The 23,589-nt window shown below is 39.4% G+C and overlaps 1 protein-coding gene across 1 annotated transcript in view; it reads left to right on the forward strand.

The window, feature by feature from the left end:
* LOC147625671 (uncharacterized) overlaps positions 1-15,911 on the forward strand; it is a 44,606-nt gene extending 28,695 nt beyond the window's left edge. The window contains exons 2-3 of the mRNA XM_086817714.1: positions 7,027-7,566; positions 15,445-15,911. Coding sequence (XP_086673840.1) covers positions 7,027-7,566; positions 15,445-15,911 — 1,007 coding nt within the window. The remainder of the gene's footprint in view (positions 1-7,026; positions 7,567-15,444) is intronic.
* The last annotated feature ends 7,678 nt before the right edge of the window (positions 15,912-23,589 follow it).

Genomic DNA, 23,589 nt, shown 5'->3' on the forward strand with positions numbered 1-23,589 from the left:
GTGGCTCCATCAACATACTTAACCAATTGATTGGTTGGGGGCCTCTACCGTGAACAAAGAATCAAGCAAGTTGTAAGGTAATTAGTGAATATTGATCTTTCTATAATTTCTCAATGTTTCTCTCTTCTCAACCCCTCTCAAGCTTGAGAAGTTTAATTGGTATGGTTTTTTAAATGCTATTGAAGTTTGAATAGTAGTGAAGAGTTACATAATTTAATAAATGCTATTGAAGTTAATTTTTATTTATGTTTAAATTCTAATGATTTTTATGTAAATTCTCTCTCTCACTCAAGAAATGGTCATACTCATGACCCGTTCTCAATCCAAATCAAGCTTTTCATAAAGCTTTTCCTTAACCCAAGATTAAGCTATGCTTGAGGTCAAATTAATGGCTTTTTTCTATGCTTTTAGTTTATGTATATTGATGATTCAATCCATTATGGATTAATAATCCAATTAGAGATCATTTTAATTATTTCCTTAATGATAAGCATTATCCCTTAGAAAAATTGAGATTTATCAGTCATAGCAGCGGAGCTATGGCAAAATTTTTATAAAAATTATGCATAAATAATTTCATTCAAAGCATAAAAAGAGGACTTCCTACCATATTCTAGGAATTAACATCCTAGATTAATTGAAAGAATTTCATTACAATCATGGAGAAATTGAATTTTAATATCATGCATAAAGGATAAGTTTTTATATCAAAAGTGTTATTTTTACCATTTTTATTTCATGCATAGAAGTATGCATAATGGATAAATTTTTATATCAAAAGTGTTATTTTTACCATTTTTATTTCATGCATAGAAGTATGCATAATGGATAAATTTTTATATCAAAAGTGTTATTTTTACCATTTTTATTTCATGCATAGAAGTATGCATAGTGGATAAATTTTTATATCAAAAGTGTTATTTTTATCATTTTTAATTTTCATGCATAGAAGTATGCATAAAGGAAAATTTTTTATATCAAAAGTGTTACTTTTATCATTTTTAATTTTCATGCATAGAAGTATGCATAAAGGAAAAATTTTTATATCAAAAGTGTTACTTTTATCATTTTTACTTTTCATGCATAGAAGTATGCATAAAGGAAAAATTTTTATATCAAAAGTGTTACTTTTATCATTTTTAATTTTCATGCATAGAAGTATGCATAAAAGAAAATTTTTATATCAAAAGTGTTACTTTTATCATTTTTAATTTTCATGCATAGAAGTATGCATAAAAGAAAATTTTTTATATCAAAAGTGTTACTTTTATCATTTTTAATTTTCATGCATAGAAGTATGCATAAAAGAAACTTTTTTTATATCAAAAGTGTTACTTTTATCATTTTTAATTTTCATGCATAAAAGTATGCATAAAAGAAAATTTTTATATCAAAAGTGTTACTTTTATCATTTTTAATTTTCATGCATAGAAGTATGCATAAAGGAAAAATTTTTATATCAAAAGTGTTACTTTTATCATTTTTAATTTTCATGCATAGAAGTATGCATAAAGGAAAATTTTTTATATCAAAAGTGTTACTTTTATCATTTTTAATTTTCATGCATAGAAGTATGCATAAAAGAAAATTTTTATATTAAAAGTGTTCTATTATCATTTTTAATTTTCATGCATAGAAGTATGCATAAAAGAAAATTTTTTATATCAAAAGTGTTACTTTTATCATTTTTAATTTTCATGCATAGAAGTATGCATAAAAGAAATTTTTTTTATATCAAAAGTGTTACTTTTATCATTTTTAATTTTCATGCATAAAAGAAAATTTTTATATCAAAAGTGTTACTTTTATCATTTTTAATTTTCATGCATAAAGGAAAAATTTTTATATCAAAAGTGTTACTTTTATTATATTGGATTTCATGCATATAGGTATGCATAAAAGATATTCTTTTTATACTAAAAGTGTGATTTTCCTCATAAATGGATTTTATGCTTAACTTAGATGCATAAGAGAAATTCTTTTATTCTAAAAGTATAATTCCCTACCAAATTGAAATTATGCATAAGAAGATGCATAAAAGATTGATTTTAATTTCGAAAGTGTTAGTCTCCTTAAATGGAATTTATGTATAAATAAATGTGTAGAGAAATCTTATATCAAATATAAGAATTCTCTTTTAAAAAAAAGATATGAAATGTGATAAGATGTGATAAGAGGTGTATGAGATGTGAAAAGAATTGATAAGATGCGTATGGAAAGTGATAGGATGTGATAAGAGGTGTATGAGATGTGATAAGAATTGATAAGATGCGTATGGAAAGTGATAGGATGTGATAAGAGGTGTATGAGATGTGATAAGAATTGATAAGATGCGTATGGAAAGTGATAGGATGTGATAAGAGGTGTATGAGATGTAAAAAGATGTGAAAAGATGTGTATGAGATGTGATAAGATTTGATAAAATGCATATGGAAAGTGATAGGATGTGATAAGAGGTGTATGAGATGTAAAAAGATGTGATAAGATGTGTATGAGATGTGATAGAATGTGTTAAGACGAGTTAGGATGTGTTAAGATGTATATGGGATGTGTTAGGACGAGAATGGATGTAATATGGTTGTATGAATGTGATGTGGATGTATACATGTAGATGTATATGTATGAATGTGAATGTTGATGTGGATGTGGATGTATGGATGTAGATACGGATGTGTATGTATGTATGTGGATGTGTATGTATGAATGAGGATGTAAAAATGGACGTATGTATATAAATGTGGATGTATGGATGTATGTATGTAGATGTGGATGTATGGATGTGATTGTGAATGAAGAGGTGGATGTGAATGTATGGATGTAGATACAAATGTGGATGTATGTATGTAGATGTGGATGTATGGATGTGATTGTGAATGAAGAGGTGGATGTGAATGTATGGATGTAGATACGGATGTGGATGTATGTATGTGAATGTGGATGTATGAATGAGGATGTGAAAATGGATGTATGCATGTGAATGTGGATGTATGAATAGAATGTGGAATAAGTAATGTGGTCCGAGAGTGGATAATATGGAAAGACAAGAGTTCGTTATAGAAATTGTATTTGTGACTGTTTGTAAATGACTGTTTTATGTCAAGAATGCTGGAGAAGCATTTTGACCGTCTTGAGGATTAAGGTCATGAAGACTGAACTGATAAAGTTGCAACTGCTGACGGAGAGTCAATGGAGGACGTCTCGCGTAGCAAGGTCGATCGAGGTCTTGACCAGCCTCGGCTCGATTTAAATGGTGAGCTTCCGGTACGGTGGATGAGGGACCAAGGAAGCGGCCTATGAGTGAAGCGCTAGGTCACCTGCGAAGGATCCTAGAGGGTGCTGACCATACGGTGCTCGGGCTCTGGGTCGCCGAAGATACCCACACGTGCGTCGTGGAAGATATTGGAATAAGGAGTAAGAGTTGTTTTCTGAAACCGGGCATGGATCTGGTTGATTGACCTTGCTGGTCCTCAACAGATGAGTCCATGGCTCTTTTATATGGATCTGTGGGTTGATCTTGCTGATCTTCCACGGAGACTCCATTCTATTATATGAATATATTGCCGGTTACTATGAGCTAGGAACCATGGAAAAGGCCCCTGAGAGAACAGGTGGTGAGCGTTTTGGTTGCCAATGATGCCATAAGTATACCGATGAAAGAATGACTGGAAATAAGGATTCAACCAGAGACTTTGAGGATTGTCATCAGTGACATAATGGTTTTATTAAAGGATTGTTTTAAAGCTAGTTGATGCTAAGAAAAAGGCAATTTCATATTGGGTGTGTAAGTGGTATGACTAGTTTTATGTTTGCATGAACTTCCGGCTAGGGGACCTTGGAACTCTTTTCCTTGGTACCCGGGACAAAACCTAACCAAATTCCAAATTGGATCCCATCACTAGAGTGGTTGGGCGGTTGGCTAACCCATGGGATCGGATGGGGTTAGGCTGGACTGATGGATCCGTAAATCGAGATTTAATTTCTATTATTACGATAGATGAAGTAAATCCCGGATAGAAATTGTTCTATGGATAGGAATCAACGGCTATGCCTCTTGATGGGGAAAAAAGCGTTGATCCCAATGATCCAAGTGCAAGTTCTTTCTTGATTTGACCAAGTACCGTTAAAGGTGCAGTCAGATCAGTTTGATCAGTAATGATCTTGACTACGTTAGAGTAAAGAGTTATCCTGGTGGAATCGCTCGTGCTTTCCGGGTAAAGGAAGTTTTTCCGGTTTCGGTTTGGGACAAACCGACGGATTAGTCTCTTGTCCGGATATCCGTGGGCGAGGCCCCGAGCGTGGGACCCCTGTCCCGCGCGAGAAGTGCTACTTCCGCTGCTAGTACCCCGAATCCGTTGCTCGGTGGGAACAGGGATCTCACAATTCCAAGCACAGGCCTGGCACCACTTCTTTGTGGGTTGGTTTGTGACTAGAGGAGAAAAGGTATTACATTCTTCGGTTTTATGGTTACTGCCACATGCTCCACAAAGACGAGGACCTGTAGGTAGTACACTCCTCATTCGCTTGCTGTTGTTGTGGCTACATGGGTGGGTGATAGGTTTGTCCCAATCTCCTTAGTACTAGGTTAGCTATCTAGTCTGGATTTACTCGTGCGCTAGACCCTGAACTTTGGTCATCGCCCCACTGATCTCTAGGTTGCACCTCAGGGCTAGTACCATCTTGGAATTTGAAGTTATCTGTGAAATCCATAGCATCATGGCAACACTCATTGAAATTTGTATGCTTCTTTGCATAGAGATGTGTGTGCAGTGTTGAATTTTTGAGTCCTTTTAAGAAGAGAGAAATTAATCGACTCTGCACCCCCATCTACTAGACCCTTATTAACTAGCCTTCCCTTGATGTAGCAATCTAATATAGGTGTAATGTCCTCATCCATCTTGGCTTGTGAAATTTTTACAACAGGCACATTCTCTTTTGTTTTTCTCCTAGTGCTCACTGACTTTGTTAATTCTCTCCTAACTTGTGGACATAAGGCTAGAAATTGACGCCACGAGAAATCAGGACCCTTACCTCTCATGTCTTCCAAAAGGTTGTATGGAACCATACCATGTCCAAGAGGAAAATCTTGGAGATTTATACGACGTCGTCTCCTCTTGACTTCCTTGTTTTCCTTCACTTTCTTTCCTCGTCCATGTTCACTTTGTGATGCCACACCCTCCTTTTTCTTCTCTTTTCCACGCCTTCGTTTGACACCATTTTCTTCAATGTCTACCTCCTTGGCCTTTGTTACCTCTACCACATGTACATTTGGGTCCGGCAAGGGCGGCATTCCTTCCACTCCACTCCCCGTGGAGGTGGTCTTGTTGCATTGGGCTTCTGCAAAATCATCGGTTGTTGTTGACTAGTGCCTTCACCTGCATTCATCACTGGATAATTCATGTTAGTCTTCCTTGGCTCCCCACAAGGCCAAGGAAAATTATACATCCCATGCCCTGACTCTCCGCAATTCCAACATTCCAAGAGTCGCCTAGGTCGTGGCTCTCGTTCTTCAACCCTTTTGGCTTGGCCCTTCTGTTCCACAGCTTGTGCAAAGTGGATAGACAAGTTATTTAAAGACTCATTGAACTTTTCTATCACCTCAACTGTGACCTCAGGTAATTCTCTATGAGTGCAAGATTGTACCTCTTCCCTAGGCTTTGAATCATCAAAGATAAAGCCCCCCCTAGCATACACCTCATCTTTCGGAGTTTCTTGGTAGCCCTAGCCTCAGCAACATCAAATGTCGTGGGCTCTCCTGACTCTACTTGCAATTTTAGTGATGGGTACATCCCTGCAATAAATCTCTCCGTCTTCAAGAATTCTGCACCATCTCTAGGGTTAGGAAGACTATGCAACCAAAGAGTCCAAAGACGTAAGAATTCTTGCTTATAACTCAAGTAGTCCTCTAGATCCTTTTGCTTATGAGCAAATATTTCTTGCCATAGCTTTTGTGTATTCAAAGGAGTGAAGTAATTGTCTCTAAAAAGTTGTATGACCCCCTTGTAATCTACTCGTGCGGGTGCAGGTAGAGATTGAAACCAAGTGGAAGCATCTCTTCGTAGGACCAACTTAAACATGTCTAAGCATTCTTGGTCTCCTACCACTCTCTTTATGTGGAGTGCCATTCTAAAGTTTGATAAGAACAACTCGGCATCCTCACCGGGCTTTCCAAAGAATAAGGTACCCCACTCATTTGCCTAGTGGTATCCATGCTTAAGAAAAATAAGCACAAATATAATTGCACAAAGGTCTTCCTTCACTCTCTTTCTCTCTCTCTCTTTTTTCTTTCTTTTTTTCAAAATAGAATGAAAATGTAGACGTCAAAGCTTATGTCATAACAAATCAAAGGCAAAATAAATGGATTAATTGAGGCAAAATAAATAGATTAACTGAGGCATTAATGGCTGCTACTTGCCTAGGTCCAAACATACGACGAATGACACGCTGAAATTGCAACTTACTACCAACAACTATGTGTATTTCTTGCCTAGCATAAGAAATTAGCCTATAGTATGTCTTCTTGATTCATAAAACTAAGCTAAAACAAGATGAAAATATGCACATTAAAGGAAATGGTGTAATCTACAATGGGAAGTATGACAGGATTAGGTGATGCTAAAACCTCTCTTAGTCTTTCTGGACCAAAAAGAAGAACCATGCGTTGTCGTGCCATGGCACGTCTATGGTGTGAAACCATGCATATGAGGCCAATAAATGCAAGTCCAGATGCATGGGATTAAGTGTCATGACTTGAGTCATTATATGATGCCTAAGTACATATGTTCATATTGTAAATGAGGTTCAATAAGACGAGCTGAGGCTGAGTCAAGTCTCGAAGCTTCTGTACATAAGTGTGGTGTGAATTATGGAGCTTTATGCTTATGGTAGACCTTGTAGTAGGGAACACCCTTCTCGACATGTATGGAAATGTGAGAGCATGTATGAAATAAGGTTTGGTTTTCAAGAATGCCCTTTTGAGATATCGTGTCTTGGGATACCATGATTCCTGTTCTTATTCGAAATGTGCAGATCAAGGAGGCTCTGGGTTTGCTGGAGATGATGCTCCTAGGGCAGTGTTTCCTAGTATTGTGGGTCGTTCTTGGCGCACTGGTGTTATGGTGGGTATGAGACAGAAAGATGCATATGTTGGTGATGAGGTCCAATCTAAGTGGGGAATATTGACCTTGAAATATCCTAATGAGCATGGTATCGTAACCAACTGGGATGACATAGAAAAGATTTGGCACCATACATTCTTTAATGAGCTTCGAGTTGCTCCTGAAGAGCATCCAGTCTTGCTCACTGAAGCTTCTCTCAATCCAAAAGCTAATCGAGAGAAGATGACTCAAATCAGGTTCGATACATTCAATGCACCAGCTACGTATGTTGCTATCCAAGCTGTGCTTTCATTGTATGCCAGTGGAAGGACAACAGGTATTGTGCTGGATTCGGGTGATGGTGTTACGCATACTGTTCCTATCTACGAGGGCTATGCTCTGCCACATGCTATCATTACGTGGCAGCTTACGTGGAGATATCCGAATTTAAAGCTACATAAAAGGTGGCGCAGTGTATTGGGAACTAGGGAAATTTCGATAATATAGCTGCAAAAGGGATGCGCGCCCGAATTCCTTGTGGGAAAGAGAGAAAAACCAGAAAGGGGGCGCATATCGACAGGGTGTGTGCAGAAAATGTGAAGCAGAGCGTCATCTAACCAGGGATTTTAAAATCAAAACGGCGACTACTGTTTAGAGCTTTTTGGGGTTAGAATTAAAGAGTGAATGGAGTACTTTCAAAGGAGATGATCTTCACATTATATGTACTCTGTTCCTCGCGCAGCCGACAGTGAAGCAGCCGTATGGGGAATAGCGAAATCAAAGAAAAATTTGCTTTTTTTTTAACTTTCAGATAAGTGAATTTTGTTTTTGTTTATTACCACTTATGATTTGAAAAATCGTATAACCTATGAAACCTTTAAGGTTTTGGAGAATGATAAGGTTTTGGATTTGGAGAATCTTGGAATAAGAAAGCATCAAAAATACAATAAGATTCCTGGAATTTGGGTTTTATTTTCTACTTGATTGGATTTTGGAATGCTAGACATGGAGTTTCCTAAAATCACATGAGTATGATATAGATATGCCATATGTCATCTTTTGCTTGTGAGTTGTTGGAATCTAAAAGCAGGTTTTCAGGAGATAAAGAGACACCTTGAAATAATGGAATTGGTGTCACTTGATGTATGTGATGTGAATGGTCACATGTATATGGGAATTTTTTGAAGATTATGTTGTGCCTACATGTGATTGGTTTGAGGCATTTGGAAAAAGAAGACAGGTAATCTATGCTTGGAACTGGACATGCTCTGGATACACAATTTATGTGCAATCATCAGGTTGAATTTGGGGATGTATTGAAGTGAATTGGCACATGTATATGTCATCAAAAATGGAGATGTATTATGCTCCTTGGAGAGTTATGTGTGTGTGTTTCCTTGCTGGGATTTGAAAGCTACTCTCACAAAACCAGAAGTCTCGCACTTTCCCAGCGATACCGTCCACGTCACGATAGCTTTTTGGTGAACCCGACGTGAAACTGCTGGGGTGAGAGTGTGGTGAAATACACAGGGAAGCTATGGCTGAGAATCCTGAGGGTCAGGGGGTTCATTTTGACCCCGGAGTTATGCAAATGTTTCAGATGTTTACTATGTATATGCAACAACAGCAAGCTGCTGAGAGGGGACAAATTTCCCCAACCAAAGCACTGCAATCAATTATGAAAAAGGTGGATCAATTTGATGGTAAGGATATCACAAAGTACTTACGCAATTACACAAAGGAAATGGAGCTAAACAGGGTGACTGAGGAGGATATGGTTCGAAGCTTTGAGCTGGTATGTGTTCCTGAAATAAGAGAGCGCATAAGAGGATTGCAGACAGCACATGGTGGCAGAAATTGGGAGGAGTTCAAGCTTGCTTTAAAGGATGAATATTTCATGGAGGATTCCGAGTGAGTGACCAAACAAACTTTCTTGGAATGGGTCACAAAACCCAAAATGGGAATTTCTGCCACAGAGTTGCTAAGAGAGTTTGAGAAGCGCTATGCCCAGCTGTCAAGGATAGAGCACACAACTTTGGACAGAGAAAAAACAGAGCTCTTCTTACAAGCAGCTGGGAAAGATCTCCAAGAGAAACTGGAAATCCTCCTTGAGGATAAGGATACAGAGCAAGGGCTAAAGAATGATTGGAATGATGTCGAGGATGCGGTCACCATGCTAGCAAAGCGGAAGCAAAGGTGGGATAAAATGGTGATGAGCTCGGCAACCCCTATAACTGTTGTTATCCCTGAGAATCTACCAAAACCAGCTGCTGCAATCCCAAAGGTAGAAGGGCCGATGGATGAGCTTATTAAGGGTATGCGAGACCTAAAACTGAAGATGTCTAGGATTGAAGAAAAAGGGCTACCATTAGGGCAGGCTTCTATGCAAAGGCCTCAAAGCAAAGAAGGGTTTACATTCAGATGTATATGGTGTGATGACCCAGAACATGCAAAGAAAGATTGTGCTAGCTATAAAGAAGCCCTCAGAAATCAACTTGTGTTTTTCAAAGATGGGAAAATCCACCTTACAGAGACTGGTCTTCCATTAAGCACGAACTTTGGGAAAGGAGGGATGAAAAAGCTGGTTGAGGATATGGTTGCTAGACATGCTATCTCTATGGTTGAGGCAGCAACCTATGGGTTAAAGGCTGGTCAATCAAAGCAGGGATCTGAGAATGATGAAGATTATGAGAATGAAGATTTTGGGCCATCAACAATGGAATTAATTGCATCAAAGAAGGTGTCTAAGCAAGCTTTGCATGAGGCAGGTGACTGTATACATCTTGAGACTGGCTCTGGGAGGAGCCTATGGATTCTTTATCTGTTCATGCCTACATTGCTAAATGCCAGAATAATGAGGCACAGGTAGAGGAGAAGCGTAAAAGGGAAAATGAGGAAGGAGGGTCATCAAAAAGAGTTACCCGTGGAAGTGAAAAGAAGGATCCTGGGCCATCACATATGCCTCCACACCGCATAGCAGACCTCCACAGGAAGTATCAATGGAAGAAGTGCCAGCAAAAATGAAGCATGAGAAGGAGAAGGGTAAAGGGAAAAGTCCACTCTACAAACTTCAATCTGATATTGAAGCCACAACAGATCTCAAAAAGGTGCTTGAAGAGAGGATTCTAAACAGCAGGGTGGAATTTACACTAGGAGAAGTCTTGGGAATTGCAAAGAAAGAATTCCATGATGAGATAATTGATATTTTACGAAGGAAGAGGCAGTCCATAATTGAATCTATTCCATCACAAGGGGAGGCAAGCACTTCCAAGACTCATGGAGTACAGGTACAGCAAAAGGAAGAGAGAGAAAATGTGGTGGAATGTAATCACTCTGCTGAAGGGGCATGACAAGTGCGCTTTGTGGATGAGGATGATGAAAAAGAAGTTCTTACAAAGAGTCATTACTCCAGGAGCCATTGGGCAAGGGCCACCACTGAAACCCTTGTCAAGATAGGTGACTTGGAAGAGCCGTATGTCGCTATAATCGACCATGCGTCTGAAATAAATCTTATGGCTAAAAATCTCTACAACAAATGTAAGTGGCCAATGGATGTAGATCATGGGTGGATGATTAAAGCAGCTAATAACTCATCTGGAGAGCTCTATGCAGCATGTCCAAATGTAAGGGTAACTATAGGGGATGTGAAAGATGATCAGAACTTCTTTGTTCAGGAGATGTCATCGTATCCCCTCATCCTTGGGCAACCCTACATTACAGCTGTGAGGATGGAAACAAAAGTTTTGGATGATGGCTCGGCATATGCAAGAATAAGGAGTAAAGATGGCAAGAAAGCTGTTCAGTTCTTGATAGTTTGCATTAACCATGAAAGGAACCGTGAGTCTCTTCGAGCACAGTCACTCCCAAAGATAAATAGAGAATTCATGAACTACAGGGAGATAAGGGATTTTGGCCAGGTGCCATTGTAAAGCGGGATTCCAATGGTACAAGGGAAAATGAGTTCTCGCAGGACTCAATCAATGTAAATAACTTCTCAGCAAATTTCAGGGATTTTCTAGCTATGGGTCACTGGTCTTTGTAAAAAGCAAGGATTTGAAGCGTGGCATGCGTAGACATGTAAAAATGAACAAAAAAGTCTTGAGCAGTGTGGTCTTTTGGAGAAGAATGAGTTTATTTCAGGGGTGCTTGATGAGGTGTCATTTGTGGATACTATGGATGCGCTTTTTGATATGGGAAGAGCATGCTTACAGGGTGGAAATGAGATGATAGAGGTGTCATCTGTGGGGATGTATGATATAATCCGGAAATTTGAGGGGATGGAATGTAAAAACATGAATTGTGAGATGGATGCTCATGTTGATACAAAGTACAAAACAGTTGCAAAGAAGGTGAAACCAGTTGCCTTGCCTTTGCCACCAGGAAGCAAGGAAAAATTAGATGAAGCCTCTATGCAACCGAATCTCAGAGATCCGAAGAAAATTGGGCATAAGTTTACACAGGAAACCCTAAAAGAGCTGAAGATTGGTGAAAAGGATTTTTTGTTGCCAGTTAAAAGGGAATGCTTTGAGGAGATGCTTGTAAAACATGGGAAAGCCTTTGCTTTTCAGCCGCATGAGATAGGCTGTGTTGATCCAAGTGTAACAGCACCAATGGTGATCTTCACTGTACCACATGTGCCCTGGAACCTGCGACCGATTCCAGTACCAAAGGCTCTCTTACCAAAGCTGATGGAATTACTAAAAGAAAAGATCAGGATGGGAATTTTGGAGCCATCATGTGCTCCATATTCCAACAGATGGTTTACTGTGCCAAAGAAAAATGGAACATTGCGCTTCATTCAAGACATGCAACCTGTAAACAAAGTCACAATCAGGAATGTGGGAGTAGGTCCGTTGTGGATGAGTTTGCAAAAGCATTTGCAGGGAAAGCTATATACTCTATGGGTGATCTGTATTTGGGATATGATCAGTTCCAGCTGGATATACAAAGCAGAGACTTGACCACAATGAAAACTCCTTTGGGATTAGTAAGAATATGTACCTTACCACAGGGAGCCACCAACTCAGTGGTGGCGCATATGATGAATGGAATGAATAAAGTCTTACGAGACTTCATACCACAAATAACTATGCCTTTTTTGGATGATGTGCCAATAAAAGGCTGTGATGAGAAAGACAAAGATGGGGATTTGGATTCGAAGGGGTGCCGCAAGTTTGTGGCGAATCATATAAAGGATTGTGATATGATTCTATCCAGGCTTGAAGAGGTGAATCTTACTTTATCTGGACTGAAATCAGTGTTTGGGGTTGGTGAAGTGCTAATAGTGGGACATCTTTGTAGTACTAGTGGATGCCGACCTTGTCCAGCCAAGATAGATGCAATACAAAGAATGAAAGAGATATGCATTAATGTTACAGAGCTGAGGAGATTTCTTGGTGCATGTGTCTTTTATGTTATATGGATCCCGCATTATGCACATGTAGCAGATCCTCTTTATCAACTTTTGAGGAAAAATAAAAAATTTTTGTGGAGTGCAGCACATACTAAAGCTATGCGAAAGCTGAAATATCTGCTTCAATCATCACCTACTCTAAGGAAGGCAGATTATGAGTGTAGCAAGCCTGTGATTGTTACAGTTGATACTAGTCCTACTGGGATAGGATGGGCAGTAGGGCAAGATGATGAGGATGATCACAGGTATGTAATCAGATTTGGAGCAAAGGTATTAAGCATTCGACAACGAAAATATCCGCAGATCAAGAGAGAGTTATGGGGAATAGTCACTGCTCTAAAATGTGAAAAAGAATATCTTATTGGGGCATCTGTACTTGTGGAAACTAATTGCTTGCCACTCCTTGGGATGATTGCGAGCTGCACCACTCCAGATATTGCTATGCTTAGGTGGATTGCCTATATCAAGTCACTAAATCTTGAGTTTGAGCATATTGTAGGAAAAGACAACCCAGTTGCAGATATGCTATCAAGAGCCAGGTATGAAGATGAAGAAGGAATGATTAGTGACATTGATGATGTAGGTACAAAGTTCTACACTATTGCATATGCAAAAGGGGACCATACTTGCCTATCAAATGCACTTGAGTCTTTTATTGAGGAAATGTATGAAGGAGATTGGTTGCTTATTGGTCAATACTTGAGTACTCTAACAAGACAGGAAAATTGGTCTGACTCAAAATTTAAGAGGATCCGCAGAAAAGCATATGGGTATTTTCTAAAGGATGGGTACCTGTGGAAGCATCTTAAGCAGAGGAATGCTATGCCACAGAGAGTCATGTGTGATAAAGAGACTCAAGGGAAGCTCATGAAAGAATTCCATGAGAGTCTCTGGGCTAGACATCGAAGTGTGTGGGCCACCTTTACTAAAATAAAGGAAAGATATTGGTGGAAAGGAATGTACAAGGATATTTCCCAATATGTGGAAACATGCATGGTATGTCAAATGTACTCAAATGTGCGGCATCGTGATGGCTTGCAACCAACCTACCCACCTGCCATGCACTACAAATGGGTAGTGGATCTAGTTACAATGCCTTTGGGAATTTGGCAGATGCGGTACATAGCACTTGCAAGAGAAGATTTGACAAATCAGGTAGAGGGGTGTGCTCTTAGAACAAAGAGTACGGAAACAGTACGCAAATTTCTCTTGGAAGATGTGATTTGCCGGTATGGATGTGTTGGGAAAATAACAGCTGATAGGGGTGAGCTAGATGTTGACATTAGGACCTCAATGGAGTCTTCTTGGGCCCTTTTATTTGGCAGTTTAAGGGAGTCAAACCTTTTCTCTTAAGAAGAAACGTTTTCTAATTTGAAGCTTCAAAACGGCTACTTTATTCGAATTTGAATTTTGGGGGGAAAATGGAATTTAAAATCTAGCGGATAAAACCATATCATGTAACATATCTATGGAAAGCTCTTGATGCGTAGATCACAGATCTGTAATCTCCGCTCAAATCGGAGCTTGTATGTAGAAGTTATGGAGGTCCAAAAATTGTAAAATTACCCCCCCTTTTGGGGGGAAAAGTGCACCCTTTGACCACTCTTACACCTCTCTTAATCACCAATGGTTTTTGCTTACATGGCGGGCTCCTATTTGTCAAAAAGTTAAACGTTTCCATAATCTCATGGCAAATTAAAGGGCCCAAAAAGACTCCATTGAGTTCCTAATGAGAAGCAAGGGAATTCTTCTCTAGAATTGGCATCAAACTGTCCCCTAACATGTGCTTACAATCCTGAGGGCAATGGTAAAAGTGAGCGAGGACATCCTCCAATCATTAAAGCTTTGGATAAGGCATGCAGAGAAAGAATGCGAGAGTGGCCAAGGCTGCTACCATATGCTTTGTGGGCTGACCGTACAACTCATAGCTCAGACAGGATACATGCCTGCAGAATTAATGTATGGTTAGAAGCCAGTAATGCCAGTTGAAGAAGTAGTTCTGACTTGGAATGTATTGCCCTGGGTGAAAGGATTGAACAGGGAAGACCTCCTTGCATTGCGAATAAGGCAGCTGGAGAGGAGGCCTGAAGATGTAGAGCTTGCTAAAGTTCGTTTGAAAGATGCAAGGTTGAAAAATAAAGAAAGATTTGATAGAAGACATAGACTCCGGCCAAAACCTATTGAAGAAGGTGATTGGATCCTAATGTATGATAGTAGCCTTGATAACCAGTTCACTGTTCAAAGAAAATTTGCAAAAAGATGGTTTGGCCCTTACATTGTCAAGCATGTGCATGGAAATGCCACGTATACCTTATGTGAGCTTGATGGAACAGAGATAAAGAATCTTGTGGTAGGTAAAAGAATCAAGATGTTTAAAAGAAGGCATGACAGTGATCCTTTTGATTCACAGGAGACTCGGGATGAGAGGCTTGACAGTGATAGTATGGATATGGTTGAAGACGAAGTGGATGATCTTCCTGGTAATGTAGAAGATGAAGATGACATCCAGTTATATGTGGATCTTGATGATGATTTGGCACATACCAGAGGATGTGCAGGTTTAGAGGGGGTGGATGTCATGCCATGGCACGTCTATGGTGTGAAACCATGCATATGAGGCCAATAAATGCAAATCCAGATGCATGGGATTAAGTGTCATGACTTGAGTCATTATATGATGCCTAAGTACATATGTTCATATTGTAAATGAGGTTCAATAAGACGAGCTGAGAGTCAGGTCTTGAAGCTTCTGTACATAAGTGTGGTGTGAATTATGGAGCTTTATGCTTATGGTAGACCTTGTAGTAGGGAACACCCTTCTCGACATGTATGGAAATGTGAGAGCATGTATGAAATAAGGTTTGGTTTTCAAGAATGCCCTTTTGAGATATCGTGTCTTGGGATACCATGATTCCTGTGCTTATTCGAAATGAGCAGATCAAGGAGGCTCTGGGTTTGCTGGAGATGATGCTCCTAGGGCAGTGTTTCCTAGTATTGTGGGTCATTCTCGGTGCACTAGTGTTATGGTGGGTATGAGACAGAAAGATGCATATGTTGGTGATGAGGTCCAATCTAAGTGGGGAATATTGACCTTGAAATATCCTAATGAGCATGGTATCGTAACCAACTGGGATGACATGGAAAAGATTTGGCACCATACATTCTTTAATGAGCTTCGAGTTACTCCTGAAGAGCATCCAGTCTTGCTCACTGAAGCTTCTCTTCGAGAGAAGATGACTCAAATCAGGTCCGATACATTCAATGCACCAGCTACGTATGTTGCTATCCAGGTTGTGCTTTCATTGTATGCCAGTGGTATTGTGCTGGATTCGGGTGATGGTGTTACGCATACCATTCCTATCTACGAGGGCTATGCTCTGCCACATGCTATCCTTACGTGGTAGCTTACGTGGAGATATCCGAATTTAAAGCTACATAAAAGGTGGCGCAGTGAATTGGGAACTAGGGAAATTTCGATAATATAGCTGCAAAAGGGATGCGCGCCCGAATTCCTTGTGGGAAAGAGAGAAAAATCAGAAAGGGGGCGCATATTGACAGGGTGTGTGCAGAAAATGTGAAGCAGAGCGTCATCTATCTAGGGATTTTAAAATCAAAACGGCGACTACTGTTTAGAGCTTTTTGGGGTTAGAATTAAAGAGTGAATGGAGTACTATCAAAGGAGATGATCTTCACATTATATGTATTCTGTTCCTCGCGCAGCCGGCAGTGAAGCAGCCGTATGGGGAATAGCAAAATCAAAGAAAAATTTGCTTTTTTTTTTACTTTCAGATAAGTGAATTTTGTTTTTGTTTATTACCACTTACGATTTGAAAAATCGTATAACCTATGAAACCTTTAAGGTTTTGGAGAATGATAAGGTTTTGGATTTGGAGAATCTTGGAATAAGAAAGCATCAAAAATACAATAAGATTCCTGGAATTTGGGTTTTGTTTTCTACTTGATTGGATTTTGGAATGCTAGACATGGAGTTTTCTAAAATCACATGAGTATGATATAGATATGCCATATGTCATCTTTTGCTTGTTGTGAGTTGTTGGAATCTAAAAGCAGGTTTTCAGGAGATAAAGAGACACCTTGAAATGATGGAATTGGTGTCACTTGATGTATGTGATGTGAATGGTCACATGTATATGGGAATTTTTTGAAGATTATGTTGTGCCTACATGTGATTGGTTTGAGGCATTTGGAAAAAGAAGTCAGGTAATCTATGCTTGGAACTGGACATGCTCTGGATACACAATTTATGTGCAATCATCAGGTTGAATTTGGGGATGTATTGAAGTGAATTGGCACATGTATATGTCATAAAAAATGGAGATGTCTTATGCTCCTTGGAGAGTTATGTGTGCGTGTTTCCTTGCTGGGATTTGAAAGCTACTCTCACAGCCAGAAGTCTCGCACTTTCCCAGCGATACCGCCCACGTCACGACAGCGTTGTTGGTAGAAAAATTTTCTATCAATGCAAACATTCACTCTAATGGAGTGCACCCAATGAAACTGGTTGAATTGAATCCCAAGAGGATTAGGAGGAGGTGGATTATTCATGGAAGATCACACAAAAGTACCAACTTTCCTTCTTAAAATATGATACCCAACAAGCACACAAGGAAATTTATGTGTTAAAGAGATCGATGTACCTTAAATACCCATTTAAAAACTGCTTGTTCCTCAGTGGGGGCACCAAAATTGAGGCGGTCCGGGGCAGGCAACAAGAAGAGCAGCCTCTAAGCACTCCTCAAGGTTCCTGTGTTACTTAATGGGCTTGGGACACAACGCAACACAAACATAAGAACCCCAAAACCACACACTCAACAAAAAAAGGGGCACCACCTAGTTATGTGTGTGAACTAGGACACCAAAGATCTTTCCTTGTAGCCAATCAATACAAGCTAACCATATACATCAATCAAAAGGCACACACACCCTCAACAAACACTCATAACATATGGTATTGTGTGTGAAGGAGACTAGCATAACATATGGTATTGTGTGTGAAGGATACTAGCATAACACAAATAGATGCACACCAAACTTGGAGAAGAACTTAGAGAGACAATATAAGCTTGATTTTGTTGTTGGTATATACATGGTCTTAAGGTTACAGGAGCCCTCTCACCATACAACCCTCTTACCATACAACCCTCTTAAGGTTACGGGAGCCCTCTCACCATACAACCCTCTTACCATGGAATGAAAGGCAACAAATCAAAAACAGGCCCTCAAGCCTCTAAGCATAAAATCACACCACAAAAGACAAGGATCGAATTTACCTTAAATCAAACATCGGACCGCTTTGCTAAATCAACTTTGGAGATGTAGGAGTCCAAGATTTTGTATACAATTGCACCCAAACTACTAATCTTATTTATGCACAAAGGCAAGATACAATTATGATAGGGAGTATGGCATCACTCAAGCCCTCACAATGACATAACTAGCTTCAAGCTTCTCTATGCAATCAAAGGTATTGATGTATAGAGAGAGCTCACAAGTTCACTATCTCCTTACACACTAGAGTTGGGAGTGGTGTACAATGTGTGTAATCTCCCTTTACACAAGGAATGAAGGGGCTCTATTTATAGGTTTGAGAAGCCGCGATTAGGATTAAGCCTAATCAATTTTACTATGAGAAATCATAGATTATGAATTTTTTATTTTGGAATGAGAGTGGGTCTCTTCTTATCCCTTGAGTCACATGGATATGAGCTCAAGGTGAGAGAATTATTGAAGATGAGAGGAGAGTGTGATGTAGAGGTTTGAGCAAATAACTTGTAGTAATGCCTACTCAAAGAGTAGTAGAGTGGGTGCTTATTTACATATGTTAGTGGTTAGTAGTTAGTAATCACTATAAAAGGTTAGTAGTACAATGTACAAATAGGTGAGAAGGGCTGAGAGGTTGAGTGAGAGGAGTAAAGATTTGGAAAGATCCTTTGTGTGGTTGAAAGCTCGAAGAAGCTTGGATTCACCCATGTGTAGATCTTTAAGTTAATCGCGCCGGTCTCCTTCTTGCATTCGACGCCACAAAAGTTGATTGAGGTGAAGAACATTGGGGTTTTTGTAGATGAAAGCCCCATATTTGCAGAGGTTAATATGATACATTCATGCTGAATTTTTATGTATTTTTTGAGATTGGAAAAATAATTTAGTAATATGGGAGTAGTAGGGAGAGAAATGGAGATAAGGTATGGGTGTAGAGTAGATATGAGAGCAAATGGAGATGGAAGGAGAGGGGAAAGGTGGAGAGGGTGAGAGAGGACATGAAGTTTGCAGGTTTGATGGAGTGAGAAAGGAATGAGTAAGTGTGTAGGTGACGAATGTGTAAGGGAGGTGAGAAGAGACTAGGTGTACCTTGCCAAAACGTGGGTAGGCTGGGGTCCAATAAAAAATTCATATCTCACCACCGTTAGCTCCAAAAATTCTCAAACAAATTGAGCATATTTCTGAGCTCCCGAGCTAGGTTTTGTCTTTTGATGACCAGTCCAAATTCAAAGTGGAGGCGGGTGCAAACAATTCAGCAGGATCATGTATTTTCTGAATTTTCAAAATCTTTGTGTAAGTCCCCATTGGTGGAATTTCTTGATAGCTCCAAGAGTGAGCCCCCCAATACATCATACCCTGACCTTAGAGACTCAAGTGTATGTGGAAACTTGCATGGAGGAGATTTTTTCCATTTTATAAAGATATAATAAGAAAAAAATCAAGCTAGTACTTTAACTAGTCAACATATCATGACAATATGGTTATTATGATAGGAAAATAAAATAAACAAAGAGATCTAATTGTGAATAAAAATACTAAAATAAAATATACAAAAATAATTGATATATAAAAAAGTATTTAATGAAAATATATAAAATATTTAATAGTAAAAAATATATCCAAAAATACTAAATTGTGGAAGTCAAAAGGGAGGGAGACCCTCATTATTTTAGGGTAGATGAGATAATAAAAGATGAAATAGTCTAAGGGAAAAAGTGATTTGGGTAGTAGGCTTTCTACACGGTGTGGGTGGGTAAAAATGTGAGGGCATAGGATTTACTTATGCATGGTGAAGTTGAAGCACATGTACAATGATGGTCCAAAAGTATTATGAAGAAAATAATAATAATAATAAATAAATAAATAAAATAAACTTAGGTTTTGTAATACACACACCTAATGAAGTATTTACATATTTGAGAAAATAGAGACCCCCATATTTAGGCCCTTATATAAAATGAAATATTTACACAAAATGGGACGTAATAATTTTATTTATTTTTTATGAGTAGCTAGCAAAAACTTTTTTTTAAATAATATAAAAATATATAGACGATATGGGTAGAGTCCCTAACGCACACACGCCTATTTACAATGAAAAGGTATTTATGACAAAGAGTTTATGTGATTTTCTTGGCCGAGGTAGCTCCCTGTGGCAATGTGGATAGTCGAAAAAACGGCTATCACTAGTAATATAAGCCTCTTTCTGTGAGTCCTTAGTGCTTCGGTATGTTTTCTATTCTCAATCACCTTCCTATGATTTGAATTATCAAATACGAGCTGGATCTAAATATATTTTATTTTTTATCGTGTATAATTAGGACTCACAACATCAGGTAATGTTTGAATTCGTCTGGCGATTTCTATACACCCTGCACATATACCTGGGTCCCCTCTTTCTACTCTCTCTCCTCTTCACATGGCTATGCTCCCAATCTCTTGTAGTCATGCAAAGAGTGCTCTCTTTGCATAAAGGGCTATGAGCTCTATAGAGTACTATATGCATTTACATAGGGCTCATAGAGAGCCATATGCATGCATTGAGAGCTCTACCAAATGTATGGGAGCTCACCTTCATATTTGGTAGCTCGCTATATGCACGCATAGAGTTCTCTATCAACTGCATGAGATCTCTTATGAATTTGCATAAGGGCTCTTACCTTATGCATAGAGATGTGTTTTAGCACAAGGCATAAGGTAAAGTGCTTATGTAAATACATAGAGGGCTCTACTAAATACACGAAAGCTCTATGAATTTTCATAGAGCTTTCATGCATTTGCATAAAGGCTCTTACCTTATGCTTGCATAGAGGCTCTCTAAATACACGAAAGCTCTATGAATTTTCATAGAGCTTTCATGCATTTGCATAAAGTCTCTTACCTTATGCTTGCATAGAGGCTCTCTTACCTTATGCATAGAACTCTTACCTTATGTATACATAGATTTCTCTTTGATCTCCCTTTATGAATAGAGGGCTCTACCAAATGCATGAGAGCTTTATAGGTGCATTTACATAACATATCTTGAATAGTAATTTGGTGTTATATAAAAAGATGTAGGGGAGAAGCAAGCTTGAGCTCTTGCAAGCACACACACACTCACAAAACCCTAAAAGAGAACACATAAGGTGAGAGGCTAAAAATCTTCTTCTACTTCACACAACACTCAACACACCATATACAAAGATATGAGTACACACCATATGAAAAGGTACTCAACCAAATACATACTAGGGTTCTCTATAGTGTGAACCCAACTAAATGAGCTGGTGCTATAACTATGCCAGTCTCTAGAATGGCTGTCACACAACATGTCATCCCACTGGCTGCATATCACCCATGATCTCACCAACCATGCTAGTGGTGTAAGTGTGGGGCCTATCCCCCATTTGGGTCATCAGTGTCCACCGCCTCACTAGATGAGCTCGATATCTCAACACTCCCTCTCGAGCTCAACTCCATATCATGTACACCAAGCGAAGCCCTGAATGTGCGGAGCTTCTCTGTACAACCCAATGCTTTGGTGAAGATGTCAATGACCTGATCCTATGTGCTAACATAAACAAGGTCAATGTCTCCTGCCAAAACCTTCTCTCTAACAAAATGGTAGTGGACCTCTATATGCTTCGTGCAAGCATGAAAAACTGGGTTCCTGTGGCCAATTGTATACTGCTAATGTTGCCACAGACAATGACAACTTGTCTATCCACTGATGGATCCAAATCTGCAAGTAGCTTTCTCAACCAAGCTACCTCACATGCTGCCATAGCAGCACCTCTATACTCGGTCTCTATAGTACTAGATAGAGCAACCGTAGGTAGCTTCTTGTTGCTCCAAGTCACAGCAGCACTCCCTAAAGAAAACATGAAGCCACTAGTAGATCTTATATTTGAGATACTACCAGCCCAATCAACATCTATGTACCCATGTACACATATCTCTGTCCCAGTTTCATAAAATAGTCCACAATGCAAAGTAGACAACAATCCAAGGTTTAGGCTTGGAAATGATGTGCTTCTTAAGAGGCTTAGCAACTGGACTAGATGGTACAAGTTTGTACGCATCTTTAGGTAGCCACATTGAAAATTCCTTCTTGCCCGGCCTTCTTTGAGCAGCAACTAGAGTAGTTGGAACATGCCAGCCACCCACCATGGCCCTCACTTGAGTACTCATTAATTATCCACATCATTTGTTTTGGAGCTTCAAGAGCAGATTTTGAGAGTGGGTTGTGTAAGGTAGAAACATTACCCCTTTGACACGATAAAGCTCGTGGAGTAGCAGAGACTTCCTCTACATGCAGAGCTGTTGTTGATGCATCCCTATAGTACAAATCATCTAGAAGATCACGTGGTTGTACCATTGGTATAGGAATAATGTCATATCCATCTGAGTCACAGAATTGAATTGGCTTCGGTAAAGCACATGTCGATAATGTTGCAAGGACGTGACTCCATTCTAGTGGATCAATTAAATGCTCAGGGAAGGGTTGTGGAATGTATGCCTCATCTGATACACTTCGATTACCCTTAAGTCTCTCAGTGTTGAAATCCCTACATGAGGCTCCACACATCCATAGATCTTCTCATCCATTTGACAATGTAACTCTTGAGCCCTCAGATGAAGCAGAATCAAACTCATCTATTGGAGACCTTGTTACATCACGATATGAGTGATTCCTTAGGTTGACCCTTGTGATGACAGAATCATGTCGGAGGTATAAATAATTGTATCCCCAATCTTGAATCATTTGAAATTGTCGCATGAATGGTCTACCCAATATCACTTCATAGTTTGGATGTTTTCCAAAATCCACTACTGCAAAGGTGTGCTCATATTCAATCCCACATGTGGTGACCAATATGTTCTCAAGCAGCCCAAGGGGATGTTCTAAACTTCCATCTGCTAGCTGCAAGCGCAGCCTGGTACTCCTAATAGCTGGTTTGGCCCACTTTTCCCAAATGGACCTTGTCACAATGCCCACTCCTGCACCACTATCAAGTATTGCAGTTGAAGCTACTTTTCGCACTTCTAATGGGAGGGTAGCATTTCCCTGATCGTCCTCACAAAATTTTCCTACTTTGTTGATAGGAACTGGCATAACATGCTTTGTCTCGGGGTGTATAGTACACTCATGGTGACCCTTTTGTAGCAATACCTGCTCTGACAAACATGTGGCAATATCATTCCACAACTCAGGTCGAATTTTCATCAAATCAAGCAAAGGTAAGGTACAAGCCACTGGTGCTGACAAAATAGCTTGCACGATACTCATATCCTTCTCCTTTGTCAACCTTTTATGCATGGAGGGTATCCTCAAGGTTTGAGAACAGTTCTCATATTCTCCCAGATATGATGGTAAGGTTTTCATTGTCTGCTTACTTCTAGGAGAAACAATTGTTTGAACTTCCTCCTGGATGCTTGGGCGTCTAAAGTTGTTTTCCGTGCCTCTGGTAAAATCCACCTCAGAGAATGGAGGCGAACTAATAGAGGACATGTTCTCATTAACTTTCTCATGAACTGCGGCCCACATCTCATTTGCCATGTCCTCATTAGCATCAATAACTTCATCATTGCATGGGAAGACAAGGCTAGGTGGTGGCAGAATACCTCCTTTCAATTGGGTGTCAATTGGTGCAGACCTTTCGCTATGAGCTTGTGAAATGAGCTCACTTTTCATTTCCCGACTTGATGACACTTCTGGTATGGTTTCTAATGTTGGCTTAGGAGAGGTCGAGCCCCGAGGAATAGGTGGTGGTGGTCCCTCAAGTATTGACTGAGCTTCCCTAATGAGTCGCTGATGTA

Source organism: Cibotium barometz, chromosome 23 (genome assembly GCF_041138505.1).
Source record: "Cibotium barometz isolate CiBa-2024 chromosome 23, ASM4113850v1, whole genome shotgun sequence".
Taxonomy (NCBI): domain Eukaryota; kingdom Viridiplantae; phylum Streptophyta; class Polypodiopsida; order Cyatheales; family Cibotiaceae; genus Cibotium; species Cibotium barometz.